We start from the raw sequence: 18,945 nt of genomic DNA, 5'->3' as shown, positions 1-18,945 counted from the left end.
TTATCTGAGCCTGTATGGTCCATAGGCTACTCTAAAGGTTGGGATGCTGGATGAAGGTTATCTGAGCCTGTATGGTCCATAGGCTACTCTAAAGGTTGGGATGCTGGGTGAAGGTTATCTGAGGTTATCTAAGGTCTTTTAGTTGTGGGCCTCTTGGGTCAGCCCAAGTGTGTATGTCTGTGATGTAGTCATAGTAGAGGAGAATTATGCCGCCCGGGAAACAATCACTGAGGATGTGTGTGTGTGTGTGTGTGTGTATGTGTGTGTGTGTGTGTGTGTGTGTGTGTGTGTGTGTGTGTGTTTGTGTTTGTTTGTGTGTGTGTGTGTGTGTGTGTGTGTGTGTGTTTGTGTGTGTATTCTGTATTCAACAGGTCCTGTTGTGTACACTTATTCAGCTGCTCCGACACTTATGAGGAAGTCACACACACTTTTTTTTAACACACTTTGGGTATGGATATGTATGTGTATGAGCACCATAGACTTTGTGTGTGTACACAGTCAAAACAAACCTCTTTCTGATCAGTTTTAAATCTATACAGTGTTTTATTGATTAAAAAATATAGCTACCAATAGAATAGAAACCTTTTTTTTAATCTCAGTTTTAGTACCAAGTGTGTAAAACCCATACAGGCAGCCATCAGCCGTTTACTGCCGTTGTTCACCTGCCTTCACTGAATGTAAACTTTAACAAATAAAAATATGATACAGATCTTAAAAGTGCTGGTGCCACACTATGTTACACAGGTTGAATGTAAATCATAATTAAATAATGCATAACAATGTTTGGCTGTTTCAATGTAGCCCTTACACTAGCATGAGACCAATTAGCAATTGGAAATCTCAACGTATAACTCCACTGATCTGTACATGTTTTTCTTCCGATTCACTGTTGTCTCGCTGCTGTAGACAACCACTGGGACACCTTCTCTTGGTTCTCTGCAACCCATTTGATGTTGGCTGCTGTCTTCTCAATGGCCTGGTCCAGGGCTATGGTCGCCGAGCCAAAGCCTGTTGCAGCATGTTCCGCTTTGAAGCTCTGCAGCTGTGTGTTGAGAGAAATGGGACAAGGAAGTTATTTTGGAATGAAGTGTCTACAGTAATGAAGAAAGGAAGGAACCCTGAGTGTAAAATAAGCGTCACATAAACAAAATCGAACTCATGACACGTAAACACCAACTGGCCTGCAATGCACAGGAAGAGACTGACCGTCAAAAAGTAACAGGAAAGATCCTGTCCATTCAATACACTCTCCTTAAACCACTTTAAGGTGCTATCTTGAATTGCTGCTAGAATGTCCTGCCCCTATCCCAAGCTGTCTGGATGCCTCAAGGTAGTTCTGGCCCATTCAGGCCCCTGACCTGGAAAACAATGCCCTTTGACCCCATTTGAGCCCCCCCCCCCTCCTACAGTGGCCTCCATCTGTCATGGGGTACCTGTTTGAGCTCATATTCTGTGGAGAATCTCTCCGTGACTCCAGTGATCAGTCTTCCGAAGGACAGCCCACCACCTCCATAACTGAGGAATAAACAAGAACAGAGTATTGTGTTTATATTTATATATACTTATATATATACAGAAAATAAATAAACTAAATCCATCAAAAAAGCAGAGAGTAATAAAATAGCAAGTTCAAGCCACAAGTCATAAGCAGGGCTGTTACTCACTCGTTGTAAATGAACGCCCAGTTGGCTCTGATGAAGTCCCATGCCAGTGGTTGGCCGATCACGTTGCCAGCGATGTAGATAATGGAGAAGGTAGCGTCCTGTTTGCGAACCATGTTGGGGTCCAGAGAGTACTTGAGATACCTTCAAGTCAACCAATGAGAATAATTTAGTCACTAATACCAGCCTGACATTTCTATGAGAGAAATTCATGAAGTAAGAACGTCTTTTTCTAAATTATTAAGAAATCTGTATTTAGTCATGTATTTAGCCATGTACTGTATGTAGTCATTCATTCAAGGGCTTCGGTGAAACACATGCTCTTTTACACACACACTTGCACCCACATACGCACACACACGTGCGCGGACACACAAACACACACACACACACACACACGCACATATACACACCTGTTGAGCAGCCACGGTACTTTAGTGCAGGAGAGGGCATAGAGCAGTTTTTCAGCCTCTGCGGCGTTGGACGTGTTCTTAAACATCTGCCAGGCAAAGTCCCACTCATCCACACCACCAGCAGCGATGCCATTACAGTACATCGTCTGCTTCAGATTGGGACTAATGCTAGATGAACACACAAACACACAAACAGATCACCTGAGTACACCTGCTGCTTCAGGGGGGGGATAGACTCACAAGCACATCCAAGGAAATAAACAAGCACTCGGCTGTAATATTTTCCCCGTAGATGACTTATTAGAAGCAGTCATAAATGTATGAACAAAAAGTATGAACAATGAAAGATATATGTAAACAGCCTTAATTGAGTTTAGTGTTAATCATTTCCACTATTTCTGGCCTGCCAATAACCTATGAGCCCAAATCAAACCCATGGAACTTCAGTCTCAATTTTGTGTGCCTTTATTCATTGTTCTTTCTGGATACAAAGCACAGTAGGCTATCAGTCTGGTTGAGTGTTTTCTCTGGACGGTGCACACACACTGAGCGTCAGACTCACGTGTACGTTTGTGGGTTGTTCATCCACTGCTTGAACCAGCCGAGGGTAAGTTCAGCGCAGCCTGGCACTCCTACTTTACAGGCTAGGGAGATTGCAAGCACTTGGTTGTACCTGTAAAATGCATGAACGCACCGTTATGAACATAACTGTATAAACATGGAAATACAGACTATTCTTTCATGTTCAACACAACAGTGGAAACATGTGAACTAGTAATGTTCTTGTAATAGTCTGGTAATATCTGAGGGTTTATTGAAAATTGTTATGAGTGAATAGTTAGAGTTTGTCAACAGCTGGAGAAACATCCTGTTGTTGTAGAGGACAAAAAGTAAACATCGTCCCTTGTTTTGAGCTCATCTTGAGAACACAATCAAATGCCTTACTGGTCATTGTGTCCTGTAGGGTCCTTCGACCAGTTTCCAGTGATGGTCTCAAAGTGTGTAAAAAGAGGCCCCACTTGTTTCTTTAGGTATTTCTAAAACACACAGAAGATATTTTTAATTAATGATGTGAAATAACAAAACGCACAAAACGCATAGTCACTTTGTAGGCACGTTGTCTCATTAGACTTAAATCATGAGGTCGTAGTCTGACAACTGTTAGGAATCCAGCTGAATTCAATGATAAAATGTAATTTTAAAAATTGCCTTGAGAAAAACATTAGTTAGACTGTGCATGCTCTTTAACATTCATAATACATTAACTGATGTTTTTACAGGGCAGGTAACATGGTTGTAAAGCATTACTGAAGATAGTGTGTCGTTAGATAACACAGATAACACGATTGTAAAGACAAATCTATCCAGGATCAGAGTCTCATGTGTTCCGGTGGTGTATGAGATTTTTATCAAATGAATCCTTGCTCTTGGCTCTACACCTTTTAGACTTGTACAAATTGACATAGAATATTATTTATCCAGTCATGTATTGAGACTGGCTCTTAATCCAAACACTAACCTGCATGGTCCCGTACAACTCGGTGCGATCAAACATGAGGAAGTAATAATCCAGACTGCGCACAGTGGACTGCCATGGCATGTAGTCGGTCTCATTTGACAGGTACTGTGTGGTTCTTAGAGCCAGAACAGTGTCTATAATCTTTGCTCTAAAAGAAGATTTACAGTAGTTATTGCAGTTATTTTTTTTGCCATTACATTGCAGATCATTAGGGATAAACAAAGATACATTTACCTGGCGAGATTGAATGCATCATCCACAATCTGGGCCCTGTTGATGACGGGAATGTTCTGCATAAAACACCAAGAATGTGTTTATACAATACGGACAACCGCACCCACAGAGCACTTCAATGTCATGGACAACACAGACAAGCTTACAGGAACTCATAAAGACTACATACTACAAACCCGGGAGGGAAAAAATGCAGTAACAGCATCACAAACACAGAAATTGAACACACACACACACAGACACTCATACAGTATATATATAGAATATAATATAACATAAAATACAAATAACAGCCCAAAACCAACATATGCAAACACCAACTCATACATACTACATACATACACTCACAACACACATATATTTACCACACACAAACATATAAACCCATACCCAGCAGCACACAGCACTTTTGTGTACCTTATGGTAAACCTTTCTACTTTTTGTGTACCTTATGGTCGTTGTTTAGCTTAGTAAGAAGGCGCTCCCAGTTGGCCATGTCATAATTGACCCTGAAGAATCCAACTTCGTCGAGGTTTACAAGAACCCACTCCGTAGTCTTCATTGGTGCATGCACAGCTGCAAATTGTATGAATGAAGTAAAAAAAATATTGTATACTCCACTTTTTATATTACTTATGGAATTGGGTAAAATGATATAAGAAAATCTTACAAGTATACTCAAGTGTTGTGTGAATCACAAGCACATAAGTATCAACTGGTGGGGTACAAACACGAAACAACATAATTGGAAGCAAATAAAATAATCTATTTACTTGACTTAGTGACAAGCCATTTAGGTTCCTGTGGACGTCCGTTCTTGGACCATGTTATGGGGACAATCCACTCATAGCTGAAAAGACACAAATTATCAGTGTTTTGGGGTTTCTGGATTTCAGGTGAAATGTACAATTAGTCAGCTGCAAATATGACTTGACCCCGAAAAAATTCTAACAAAAGGTTTTTCAGTGGTTTACACTAGTATCAGATGTACTTAAACACATACTAAAAGTTTACCAAAGTTTGACTCCAAGAAAGGCCCCATTTTCAAAATGGCAGCCGTCAGGTCCTTAAAATGACCATTACTCCTTTGTCTTCCGCCAAAACCAGGAATACTTGTGCCTGATACATGTTTTGGCCATGTAATATTCTAATAAGCATATTGCATGATAGATAAGTGAGTTCAAGTAGGACTATATATTAAAGTTATTGGTTACAAGCATATATATGCGAAAAATAAGTAAAATTCCCCTTAAAGTAACACTATGCAACAATTATACTTCAGGATTAGGGTTAGGATAAGCAGTTTTACCTTAAAAAAAAACAGCTTGAAAAAAATTGGGGCGCTACAATGACTTTTAATATGGAGAATCGCCTCCGTGCCATTGCCATACCACGGTCCATAGGCATACAACCGCTAAATGTAAGATTGCATAACGCCGCCTGGATTTCTACTTGCTTTGTCTTGTGTTGCACTTGCTTGATGTTTGACTGTGTTAGGACAGTTGTTGAGTAACTAGTTTGTCATAATGTCAAAGGCAGCACATTTCAAGAGATTTCGTAGCCGCTAGCATATCGTTAGCGAATAGCAATTGATCCGGAATGCTTCTTTAAGTAATTGCACATTTCTCCTTTTTCAAGCACTACCCCTCTGTAAAGAAAGAGGGAATGTGCAATGGGTGGAAAGCAAAAATTAAAGACCCTAATGACCACGACACTATAATGATAACGATGAACACAAGAATGGAACTGTCATGATACAGGGTAACCTAAAATAATTCCAAGTTGCCTTTAAAAAATTGAAAGAAATGGCTGAGAAGCCTCTTGATAATGAGAATCCTCAGAGGAAGAGACGAGCGTGCCCCCACCCCAGCAAGCAAGCCTCCACGGGCCCCATAAAGGCAGGCTGTGGGCACTGTGGGCTAGGGCCAGCCCACACCAATCCTACACAGGCCCAGTGTGGGCTTGCTTTGGGTTCACTGCGGGCTGTCACCAGAGAGCCCAACAAAAGATTCTAGAGTCTAAGCTGCCCAGAAAACCCATGCTGGGCCTGTGCGGGCTACCACATATGGGCCCCCTTAGGGCTGGCACAAGGGCCGTTTGAGGGCTGCCCACGTAGGGCCCCTGAGCTTTTGCTCATTGGCAAAGTGCTGGCCCCTCAGTGCTGGCCCTGCGTGGGAAGCCCTAACATAGCCCGTAGGAGCCCTCACTAGGCCCACAGCAAGCAAGCCTCCACAGGCCCTGTACGGGCCCCCTTAGGGCTGGCACAAGGGCCCTTTGAGGGCTGCCCACGCAGGGCCCCTGAGCTTTTGCTCATTGGCAAAATGCTGGCCCCTCAGTGCTGGCCCTGCGTGGGCAGCCTTAACATAGCCCACAGGAGCCCTCACTAGGCCGACAGCAAGCAAGCCTCCACAGGCCCTGTACAGGCCCCCTTAGGGCTGGCACAAGGGCCGTTTGAGGGCTGCCCACGCAGGGCCCCTGAGCTTTTGCTCATTGGCAAAGTGCTGGCTCCTCAGTGCTGGCCCTGCGTGGGAAGCCCTAACATAGCCCGTAGGAGCCCTCACTAGGCCCACAGCAAGCAAGCCTCCACAGGCCCTGTACGGGCCCCCTTAGGGCTGGCACAAGGGCCCTTTGAGGGCTGCCCACGCAGGGCCCCTGAGCTTTTGCTCATTGGCAAAATGCTGGCCCCTCAGTGCTGGCCCTGCGTGGGCAGCCTTAACATAGCCCACAGGAGCCCTCACTAGGCCGACAGCAAGCAAGCCTCCACAGGCCCTGTACAGGCCCCCTTAGGGCTGGCACAAGGGCCCTTTGAGGGCTGCCCACGCAGGGCCCCTGAGCTTTTGCTCATTGGCAAAATGCTGGCCCCTCAGTGCTGGCCCTGCGTGGGCAGCCTTAACATAGCCCACAGGAGCCCTCACTAGGCCGACAGCAAGCAAGCCTCCACAGGCCCTGTACAGGCCCCCTTAAGGCTGGCACAAGGGCCCTTTGAGGGCTGCCCTCCACAGTGCAGAGCCTCTAGAAACAGCTGTTTTTTCCATCAACCACCATCTCCCAACAACACTTAAAACCCCTGACCAGACCAACCACGCTCATACCAACCCACAGGCCACCACCAGCAGCCAATCAACACCCCCTGCAGCCCATTCCATCTCACAGGACGCCACCACCAGCAGCCAATCAACACCCCCATTAGCCAATACCAGCCGAAAGAAACAGTCTCCCTCAGCACCTACCTGCACACAGGCCACCCCCATTAGCCAGACAACATTCACCGAATCCATCATCTGGGAACAGGACACAGGAAATCCAGAGCGAGTAGACATTATTCTTCTCAAACAGTAAATTCACATGCCACCCACACAGCTCGCCACGCCCCGGAAAACAGAGGAGGCCCAAGGAGAGGCCTGGACCAATGGCTAGGCCACCTTCTGTGGATGGACATGTGCCTACACTGTCACATGGTGCAGCTTCGCCACCCCATCGACTCCGGCCCTCTCGACCAGGGACACTCACCTATGCCCAGGCGCTCAGTGGTACAGGACGCTCTGCCGGCAGAGAACTCGGAGAGATTCAGCAGATGCTCAGCCTCATCTGTTCTCACCTAATGGGCAGTGGATCGTGGCCAGACCAGCAACAAAAAACAATAAAGCCAAATAGATTCTCTTTCAATTGGTATGTGGAACATACAAGGGTTGAGTTAATCAACCTTTGGTGTTAAGAGCCTCAATAAGGACTTCCAAAACTATGTTAAAAACATATACATAGTAATATTGCAGGAGATATGGTGCACAACTGATGTGGCTACTCACTGTCCTCCTCACTACAGAGAGATCGTACCCTCTCAGAAATTGAGTACAGTGCGCAAAGGCAGGGCTTCAGGGGGATAAATAATTTGGTATAAATCCAAATTACATAAGCACTTAACCCTAACCCTTTAAGTGCTAACCCTAACCCACCAATGAACGCATAGAAGAAGACTATCTAACTATCTAAATTGCTATTAAATCCGGTTAGCATCATTAGCATTCTTTTAAAACTCTTGCGTTCAAGTTGACTGATCATCTCAATAAGTCAATATCAATGTTTTTCAAGACTCTAAAGTCTTGCACCCCTTGCCAAAACATCAAGGTAGGCCTATGTATCAAACTGTGGGTCAAACATTGTGATACAAACCAAATTGTGAGTTTCGTGTACCGTTACAGCCATGCTAAACTCATACAACATGAATTCCTAAGTATATAATTATGCCAGTGCAATTAAGACAAGTCCAATGAATTAATTGACACAGAAAACATGGGGTTAGACACCAAGATTACTTGGCTAGGTCAAAAAATGAAGGTATTAGGATATTTTAAGGACTTTCTGGCCCATCTTGGACGCCATCTTGAAAAATACACCTTTCTAGTGATCAAACTTTGGTAAACTTTTAGTATGTTTCTAAGGACACCTAATACTACAAGAAAAAGCTGAGAAACCTTTTGTTAGAATTTTTTTAGGGTTAGGTGTGTTTTTTTCATATATGCAGCCACCTAAATACAGACATTTCTTAAATTTAAAAATAAATCAATATATCTAATATATATCACCAGAAAAGGTCACACAAGCAACATTTAAACAAAAATCAATGCTGATTCAGCACCTATACTTGATGTGATGATACCCCTGATGAAGCCTAGCTGTTTCCTACTTTTGGTGAAGCATAAAAAAGTAGCTAACAGATTAAAGATCTACTGTTCCAAGTTTAGCATTGTGTTTTTCGCGGATTTTAACGAACTCAAGCGAAGCAGGCGAGGCCCAGGCAGTTCTGGCATCAATCTGGCGTGGAATCTGTGACGAGTCTTACTTGTAAGCGGAAGGCCTGTCCACCACGGAGTCAGGGTCAGTCAGGAAGTGCTTTTGACTGATGGTTCCTGTGGCGGTATCTATGGTGACGACGGGGAAGCCCATCTGGAGGATCCAGCGGTTCATGATCTCCTCAATGGTGGTTGGGAGTTGTATTGTGGGATTCTTGTTCACCTCCTGTGGAATTGACAGAAAAGGAATCAGTTGAAAATGGTTTCCGAGACGTGTGGTGCGCTTTTACAATATTTTAAAATGACATAAATTCACATTATGTTAGCACACTAACTCACATCTTGCAGATGTTTCCAAAGGTCTGTGTACACTGTGTTTTGATAAGCAAACTCATTTAGGTAGGTCTGTGGAAAAAGGATTTCAAATTCAGATGTTTCTTGAAATAACATTTAACATACTTTATGCAAAATAAGGAGGTCACACAGGAAAATGTGCCTCAACAATTCAGCCTACTCAAATTAAGATTTACAATATAAATGTGGCTAAAGTTAAAGATATCTAACACATTACTTTATCTGTGCATTGAAGTCAAGATTGAAAGTGGTTCCTGAATATAAATATAATCCCTTATAAAGAGTGTCTGTGACTTTGCTTTTTAAATATAAACATAGTTCTGAGTTCATGTATGAATGTAATAAGTTCAAATATTTCCTCATATTCTCAAGGCTTTAGTGACACATTTCATTTATTTTTATAATATAAGGATGTAGATTTATTGCTTTACATTGGCTATCTCTAAGTCCATATTAAACCATCGCATACCTCCTACAAAACATCAGGATCTTAACAGTAATAGAATGAGAACTGAAAATAAATCAGTTTTCTTCGGACTTACACTCAGGCCCTTGGAAAAGACTGGCTCTGTCAGGAACTCTGAAAGCATCCTCAGCACAGAACCACCCTGCCACACAGACATGTACAGTACTTGTTAGATCAGGTTATACAGACCAAGCCATAACATAAACTATTACAATTCAGATCCATCCTAGAGCCAGATGTGACTTTGGCATCACATGTTGAGAGTTCACAGTCTGGAGACGACTCGTTGAAAACGTGGTCTGGAATAGCACTCTCTGTCTACCAGCTTTTAAGTGAGAGCTGTTCTTTAAAGCAACACCACTTTTTGAGGTATGCCTTTATCAGGCAAATAGTTTTGGTATCATCTTCAAATTAATTTTGATGGCATATTGTCATGTGAGGGACGGACAAACACATGTGTCGTTCCCACCAGCCAACCAGGTTATGCAATATATAGTTCTAGTAATGCAGTCATTGGCCTACCTATCTGTAGGTGATGGAGTCAGTAATGCAGTCATTGGCCTACCTATCTGTAGGTGATGCAGTCAGTGACCTACCTATCTGTAGGTGATGCAGTCAGTGACCTACCTATCTGTAGGTGATGCAGTCAGTGGTCTACCTTACTGTAGGTGATGGAGTCAGTGGTCTACCTTACTGTAGGTGATGGAGTCAGTGGTCTACCTTACTGTAGGTGATGGAGTCAGTGGTCTACCTTACTGTAGGGGATGGAGTCAGTGACTTACCTTACTGTAGGTGATGGAATCGAAGAGTTCACTGATCTGGGCGGGAGTGTTAATCTCTGCTTCAGGGTAGGAGAGAGGATGAGAGGAGGCCAGGGCGTCCACACCCATCACTCCATGGACAGTGCTCAGGACAAACAGGTCTTTCTGTAGAGTGGGTTCAAGGACATAGCTTAATATCTGTAGCTGACAGCATTCAATTTCACCTGGTCTGTCTGCCGACAATGAAAAGATAAAAGATTTAATTTGACAGCATTCATGATTATAAAGTCTTTCCTAAGACAGTGAACAAGAAAATAACTCACTCACCAATGAACTAGCTTTAATGAACAGACAGTTTCCCCCAAAAAAATCAGTGTTACAATAAGGTAATATATTTCTTATGAATGCAATCAGTGTAATTTAACAGATCGATAACAACACAGACGTACAAGTTTCCATTCAGGTTCAGCGTGATCAGCCCCCAGATAGGAGACGTAGGTGGCAAATCCCTCGTTCAGCCAGAGGTCATTCCACCATTTCATCGTAACCAGGTTCCCAAACCACTGCAAACACATGTTAGGAAACACAATGTCATTCAAACAAGTTTCTGGAATGTGGTGGCATCTTACACAGTAGCTGCCAGGCTATTATCTACAGGGATTTCAAGGTAGGAAGAAGAATCATTGCATCAACAGGCGGGAAAAAAAACCTCTGTGCCACTGCTGACAGAATATTTAATTGTCATCGAACTCTGTACTTGGAATGACCATGACAACCGATAACCCCCCCCCGAGATATGGCCGTGACTACCCTCACCCTAACATGTGAGCCTGTACCCTGACCTGTAGCTCAGCTTGTAATGCATGGTGCAATTAATATGAAGGTCATGGGTTCAATTCTCAGGGAGGCCACATTTTAACGTAAACACATGCCTACACTGTGCTCTGAGTTACTCTTTACCATGTGAGCCGCTTGAGATCAAAAACACCCCCACAAGCCTTAGCATATCAACAAGATTATGAGATATGATTTCCCCCTCCTTACCATATGAGCCAGTTCATGGGCTATGACCGTGGCCACCCACTCCTTGTCACCATTGGAGGACTTCGTAGGGTCATAAAGAAGGGCTGTCTCTCGGTAGGTTATCAGTCCCCAGTTCTCCATTGCCCCAGCACTGAAATCAGGAAGAGCTATCTGATCTGTGAGGGGGATAAGGAGAGCAAGATGGAGAGAATTAGATAGAGAAAGACATACCGTGGAAGAGCAGAGCGACAGGCAGAGGGGAATATTGTTTCGTGATATTTCCATAGCATTTTAAGTTTTGTAGCATGGTCAATGTTTCTCAGTGGCAGTGACAATTCACTTTCGCTTCTGCATGTCACTTCTCAGGTCCAGTCTATCCTAGCCCTAGTTATCTCACCAGGACACTTTAAATGCACATTTCTGCCTAATAGAGTTTCAACTCTCACCTGATTTTAACAGGGGGTATTTGGCTTGGTAGTACCCCTCAAAGAACTCCAGAATGGGCCCTGTCTTATTCAGGGCGTAGTCCCCCTGACCTTCAGCGATGGCCTGCGGGCGTGCCCAGATACGGATCTGCAGGTGGAACATGTAACACACCTCTTACTTACTGTCTTATGTAGCCTCTGTCCACTACTGTCATATCATGCAGAATTATCTGTGCAGGTAAATATCTTCTGTTGTGTTTATTTGTATTGCTATCATAGAGTTATAGTAGAGCTATCATAAGTTATATTAAAGTATCATACTGTTGCGGTTAGATTTAAGGTTAGGGGTTAATTAGCTAGTTTCTTATCAATGTCTAATGTCCGCTTTCTAAGCTATGTCAATAAAAGCAGGAGGCAGGAATTATTGAATGACACATTGTATTCCTGCTAGGTTGATGTAAAGATCACAGCTTTGAAAAAAAAGAAAACTGAAAAATAGAAAGACTGATTCAAACTGCTAGTGATTTTTTTCTGGTAGGGAATGATCTTGACATGTAAGGTATCCTGCAGAGTGACCCAAAGTTTGAATTAGTGCTCAAATGTTAATACATTTTTTGACTTCAAAGTCATTTTCTTAAATCTCTCCGACAGAGGACCTTCCCTGTCGGAAAGGAAGGCAATACTGAGTTGACATAACTGCAATGCACAGAGCAATGGATAGGGGACAGCATTTAGCCACTCAGGACCCTAGAGAGAAATCTAAGGTCATCTGCCCTAGGAGGGCAAAGAGTCAGAATAGACAAGATTACCAAGACTTCTTCTGCTGCTGGTGTCCTGATGTAGTCGAAATCACAAACAACAAAAGCCAGCAGGTAGGTGGACATTATGAGAGTTGGTTCAAATGTGGTTATGGACACCTCGACCCCTTCCGTTGTGGTGTTGACAGTTCCTAATGAAGGTGAGGTTGAAGGCAGAGAGTGAGCAACATATTTAGACAGAGTGAGTCAATGACCTGTAATGTCAAACAAACAGTTCTTAATGCATTTATGTTCCAACCAATATATGGTTATCTCCTGCAATAACTACTGTCTGGTGACAGTTATCAGGAAATGCTCACCTTGGTTATAATATATTTAAAATCAATTTCAATTAAATGTGCTTTATTGGCATAACTGTGCAGTGTATTACATTGCCCAAGCAGTCTTTACTTACATGGAATACACACAGCTATGGTGTGCCAAACTCACCGATAGTAGATTTAACACACAGCTTTGGTGAGCCAAACTCACCAATAGTAGATTTAACACACAGCTATGGTGAGCCAAACTCACCAATAGCAGATTTAACACACAGTTTTGGTGAGCCAAACTCACCCATAGTAGATTTAACACACAGCTATGGTCTGCCAAATTCACCAATAGTAGATTTAACACAGAACTACGGTGTGCCAAACTCACCAATAGCAGATTTAACACACAGTTTTGGTGAGCCAAACTCAACAATAGTAGATTTAACACACAGCTTTGGTGAGCCAAACTCACCAATAGTAGATTTAACACACAGCTAAGGTGTGCCAAGCTCACCAATAGTAGATTTAACACAGAACTACGGTGTGCCAAACTCACCAATAGCAAATTTAACGCACAGTTTTGGTAAGCCAAACCCACCAATAGTAGATTTAACACACAGCTATGGTCTGCCAAACTCACCAGTCTCCATGCCATTGGCAAGGGCTACAGTTTTGGGATCGTGGATGAGAGTCATGTGAAATTTAGCCTTCAGGGCTGGCTCGTCAAAGCAGGGGAAAGCCTTCCTAGCATCTGTGGGTTGCATCTGAGTGGTGGCAATAACCCTAAAACATTAAATTCAGTTCACATCAGTTTTGAGACAAAGTATGTGTGATTTTTATAGTGCTGCTTAAACTTTTTTTCATTTGTGATTCAAACAGGAAAGTTTACACAGTGCAATGAAGATTCCAATATGTTAGGAATTTAAAGGAATCTACAGTTTACCTTGTAAATAGCATAACCCCTCTCCATTATACCTGTTTTATAACTCAGTATACCCCCATCCATTATACCTGTTCTATAACTCAGTATGCCCCCCTCCATTATACCTGTTCTATAACTCAGTATACCCCCCTCCATTATACCTGTTCTATAACTCAGTATACCCCTTTTCATTATACCTGTTCTATAACTCAGTATACCCCTTTTCATTATACCTGTTCTATAACTCAGTTTACCCCTTTTCATTATACCTGTTCTATAACTCAGTAAACCCCTTTTCATTATACCTGTTCTATAGCTCAGTATCTCTGGGAAAACATCCATGCAGTTTAACTTACTTCAACTCTTTCCCCTCATAGTATTCACTCCTATAAAATCCTCCCAGGTCATCAGCCAGCTCTCCCTGGAATTTGGTGTAGAGTTGGTAGGACCGTCCTGGGACTAGTTTGCCATTAAGCTGGATGACCAGGTAGTGTGTCGTCTCCTGGAGCCATGTTGTCTTAATAGCTGGTGCATCTGCAACATCCAGTCCAGTCAGTGTTGCGTGATGCCCACTGAACTTGGTGAAGTTGAGCTTGTTGGAGTGAATGAGGATCAGGTCTGTCTCCTTCACACACTCAAAGTCCACAGTAGAGTGTCCTGTGAAGATGTACATGCCGTGTTCATCCTTCACCAGACGAGGCCAAAGAGTCACATTGTATGTGGATGGCTTGAGAGTGTCAGGCAGCCGGTATTTGTCCCAGAGCTCGTTTGATGGTGTTGGTGTGGTAGTTACTGGTGCGGGCTTGGTGGTGGAGGCCTCCTCTGTTGGCAGCACTGCGTTTTTGGACTTCTCTTGGGAGTAGACCACAGACAGGGCGATGATGGTGGCCACGGATGCGGCTCCCAGCACAATCCCAACCACCACCACAGTCTTGCTGATGTGGAAGACTTTCCCCATGGCCGTCAGTAATGAAAATGAATCGGACTACAGGCGGAGTTGTATCTTTTGTACCTTTTTCCACACCCATTGTGGTTAATTTTTGACAGTGTTTTCCAGGATTGGTTGGCGTGATTCACGACCATGGAAAACAGCAGATAAGAGAATGCTGAGCACACTTCGTAAACGTTTCCATGTCAGTCTACATCTCACCCCGTTTGTGGTTTAGGGATAACCTCAGGAATGAATTTGTGGAGTCATGCTAGAGTTGCAGATTGAAACTGGAAGAAGCTAAACATAGCTGTAGGAAATCCCTGATGCAACTTTAGACTGCATCTTTATTTACATTAGTGCACTCCTGTGACTGGGGCCATACTGTGCACAATGTTAAATATAAATCATTATTGATTGATTGAATCTACTTAATATCACAATTCTGGTTGAGTATGTAAATAGTAAAACTTACAAGGAAACTTGACTTAAATTAGACTGAAATACACGATAGATTCTAAATAGACCTAATACATATTCACATACGTACATATGGACAGGAAGTCCGCTGAACGATCCATATTAACAACGTGTTAACTATATATATATATATAAACAGCATGTTTTCTGTATTTACACTTCCAAGTTAACTTTATAGCTGTTTTTCTAAAATGGGACATTGAGTGCTTTCACCCAAGCGGCCCACTGCTTTTGGGAAAGTCACTTCCTGTGGTTGAGGCAGCTTCAGCTTTGCCTTAACATCCTTACACTCATCCGGAGTGGCACTGATTTAAGTGGTGGTGGTGGGTTTGGATTACATGTTCATGGGTGTTTTTCCACAGAAATATGGGACATGGTCCTGAATTCCACCAATTGATATGTAGGTGGGAGGACCTATAAACTTCTATTGGGGGTGTTTTTTCACTGTTTTCCACAATAATTTACACAATGCTACAAATCATCTCCTTAAATATTTTAGCATGCCTTCTGAGGTTACAGTTGTGCAATTTCAAAAACTTTAAAAAAGAAATTAAAGTACGCTGAATCAGGGACCGAAATGAGGTTAAAATGTTCTAAGCAATTCTGTCATATGAAGCATTAAACCTTTATTACACAGAAAGCTTGTCGTAGCAGACAAACATTTTTATTGACATTTTTTACTATCCATGTTAGTATGGGAGAGTAGGTCCAGGACTGAGAGTCTTCTGTCATGAGGTTGAGGTTGACTATGGGCCACTGAATGAAGTGTATTGACACAGCAACAATACAACGACAAAGCAGCTTTGTTTACAGACAGAACCATTTGTAATGTTTTCATCCTCAAGGTTTTCAATTTTGTGATCTTTATGTACAACAAAATTAAAAACAAATAAACAGTTAAAGAAAGACACCCAATTATGGCTATTAGCGATAAACACTATCCAGGTTCATCCAAGTATTTTAATTCTACTGAGCCATTCAAATTCATTCACTCATCCAGATCCATCCATTCATTCATTTTCCTAAGTCGTCAAGGTTCATCCAGCCATTCTTCAAAAGAGAATAAAGTATGCTGAAACAGGGACCAAAATGAGGTTTAAATGTTCTAAGCAATACTGTCATATGAAGCAATAAACCTTTATTATACAGGAAGCTTGTCGTAGCAGACAAACATTTATATTGACATGTTAGTATGGGAGAGTGGGTCCAAGAGTCTTCTGTCATGATGTTGAGGTTGAGGTTGACTATGTGCCACTGAATCAACAATCAATGACAACTGTATTGACACAGAAACAATACAACAATACAACTAGAAAGCAGCTTTATTTACAGACAGAACCATTTGTAATGTTTTCATCCTCAAGGTTTTCAATTATGTTATCTTTATGCACAACAACATTTAAAAGAAGAAATGAACAGTTAAAGAAAGGCACCCAATTATGGCTATTTGCGATACTTTAAACACTATCTAGGTTAATCCGATTATTCTAATTCTACTCAGCCATTTAAATTCATTCACTAATCCAGACTGATCCATTCATTTTCCTTAGTCAACAAGGTTCATCCAGCCATTCTACCTAGCCATCCAGGATCATCCTGTCATTCATGTTCCTACAGTGATTTTCCTTGAAATTCCCTGCTCTTGAGAACCAGTCCAGGACCTGCTCTTGATTCTCCTCCACCCATCTGATGTTCTCCTCAGTCTTCTGGATCGCCTTCTCTACCGCCCTCACTGCAGAGTCTAACCGGGCCCTCGACAGGACCTCTCTGAACCTCTGCAACTGGATGAGAAGAAACGCTTTCATTACTGTAATTGGAGGCTAGGCAGGAACTTTCTCCTAAAGCAGAGCAACATACGTACATGCTAGCCAGCTGTACTATACCACAGGCTAAACTGTGGCTGATCTACCATGGAGGCAATCATCAGTCATGGTGGTTAACCTTGATCATTCTCAAACTAGGCAGCTATACAGAGGGGGGCCAGGAACAGGGTTTACTTTAACAGGAAGACAGGTGTAAGAACGTCCCCATAATGGAGGATTGTGGTGGGAAACACTTTTTTCCAGATCTTCTCTGTATAAACAACTGCTTCTACGTGAAGCAGAGATTTTCACATCAAACACAGGTTCATTTACGTTTGAATTGAAGTTAATTCAGGCTGTTATACATTTTGTTAAATCATTTTTTTTTTTACCTTTATCCACATGGTTCATGCAAGGAGAAAAGACAGAAAGCTTGGCTGTGATGGACTTACCTCATCAACCTTCTTTTTAGAAGAGAACCTCTTTGTTACTTTGAGAATCAGATCTGCAAGTTCATTGGACTCAGGGCCATAACTGAAAAAAACAGAGAAAATTGTCATGGGAGTTGATAGTTACTCTACAAATCTCTAGTTTGCGGATTAATACTACTTTGTTGTTTATGTGAGTCTATAATCTATTATACAGCTGATTCCGTCTTTATTCCAACTCTTTGATACTGCTTTTGTCTCAAAAGGTTTTTGATACAATATCGAAAACTATGATTAAAGGCTTAGCAGATATATTGATATGAATACGAAATGGCTGCTTAGTTACACAAAATGAATGCAAATAATCTTCAAATACATTTCCTCTGTCCAGGTATAAGAAGACACCTCAAAGGCCATTATCCTGCTTCTACCCCCGGCTGCCACACATGTATGAAGGGCAGCATGTACAGCCCACAAATCAACACATTTGGTTATGATTAAAAGAAAGCAACCTGTTTAGTTCGTAGAACTACTTTCTTAAGTCCCAGATGAGGATAACGGCCTCTGTTGCTAAGCCTAAATCCTTTTGATTATGTGCTTGCAAGCACCACTTGGAAAAATGAGAGAATATGTATATGTTGATTGTTACTTAGCTTACCTGACTACACACTCACTCTAGTAGTCTCTATCCTCTATCCTCTTTATTATCAATTAACCGTTATTTTCTATGGTTGTTATTGTTACTGTTAGGTTATAGAGAATTAATGAACCCCTGCCAACCAATCAGTAAACAGCATTTCCTCTCTCTGGGGTATTATTAAATGTAAGAGATTCAAGAGCAGAGGCTCAGACTTGCCTGTACATTATGTCATCCCATTTTGTCACAACGAAGTTCCAAGCGACCGATTCACCCAGGACATTATCGGCAATATATTCTGTGGTCTCAACTATATCCAGCATCAAGTTTTTATCAGGATCCATCATGTATTGGAGGTACCTTGAGAAGAGACCACAGAAACACTTGCTGACTTCAAGTTACAATGAATTTCACAAAAGGTGAACAGACTACAAAGACAGAAACCTCTATTTTCCTCTATGAAACCTCTATTAAAACTTCAATTTCTTGCACTGGTCAAATTAAAGAAATATCAGACCTCCAAACATTGGTCATTTAAATCTATGGATCTTTTTGCAATACATATTGCAAAACATATGCAAATATTGGATCGCCGCATTGGTCATTCAAATCAACGGGCCATTTAGCAGCATTTTGAAAAGCCATAATAGCCGTAATAAAACAGAAAAGCACTGGGATGGAAATAAGACAGAGCTGATCAAAAATTAGTTATGACATGACTGCTCTTTCTGTGAGCCTATATGCTTAGAGAGAAGAATGTAAATGTTAAACACACAGAAGAACTACATTTGCCCGTGGTGGCATTGACGACGTATTTCACAGATGTTGGATCATTCCCTGACCATTAAACAAACACATGCTGTGTTGACTAGCTAATAATAAAACAATAACTGCAAACGGGGACCATGTCAATGTAGGCAGCTGTGAACACAAGAACACAAGACTCTCCCAGTGTCTAAGCCTGTGGCTGTGAGGAGGGAAGCAGGAGGGTGAGCTGCCTCACCGCACCTCTGTAGAAGACTGGGCATGTGGG

At 42.2% G+C, this 18,945-nt stretch overlaps 1 protein-coding gene across 1 annotated transcript; it reads right to left on the bottom strand.

The window, feature by feature from the left end:
* Window positions 1-883: 883 nt before the first annotated feature.
* On the bottom strand, window positions 884-14,595 carry LOC308367011 (aminopeptidase N-like; the record flags this gene model as incomplete). Its single annotated transcript, XM_080840833.1, has 20 exons — window positions 884-1,042; window positions 1,434-1,515; window positions 1,665-1,805; window positions 2,075-2,242; window positions 2,637-2,747; window positions 3,020-3,111; window positions 3,594-3,741; window positions 3,828-3,883; window positions 4,276-4,403; window positions 4,601-4,677; window positions 8,668-8,843; window positions 8,957-9,022; window positions 9,514-9,579; window positions 10,220-10,363; window positions 10,648-10,761; window positions 11,243-11,397; window positions 11,668-11,794; window positions 12,456-12,595; window positions 13,356-13,498; window positions 13,994-14,595. 20 exons carry the CDS (start codon window positions 14,593-14,595, stop codon window positions 884-886), a joined length of 2,895 nt encoding a protein of 964 aa, XP_080696959.1.
* Between the last annotated feature and the right edge of the window lie 4,350 nt (window positions 14,596-18,945).

Source organism: Sprattus sprattus (assembly GCF_963457725.1).
Source record: "Sprattus sprattus genome assembly, chromosome: 6".
Classification (NCBI taxonomy): Eukaryota; Metazoa; Chordata; class Actinopteri; order Clupeiformes; family Clupeidae; genus Sprattus; species Sprattus sprattus.
Note: the sequence above shows the minus strand (reverse complement) of the source record. Positions and strands in the feature narration are given on the sequence as shown.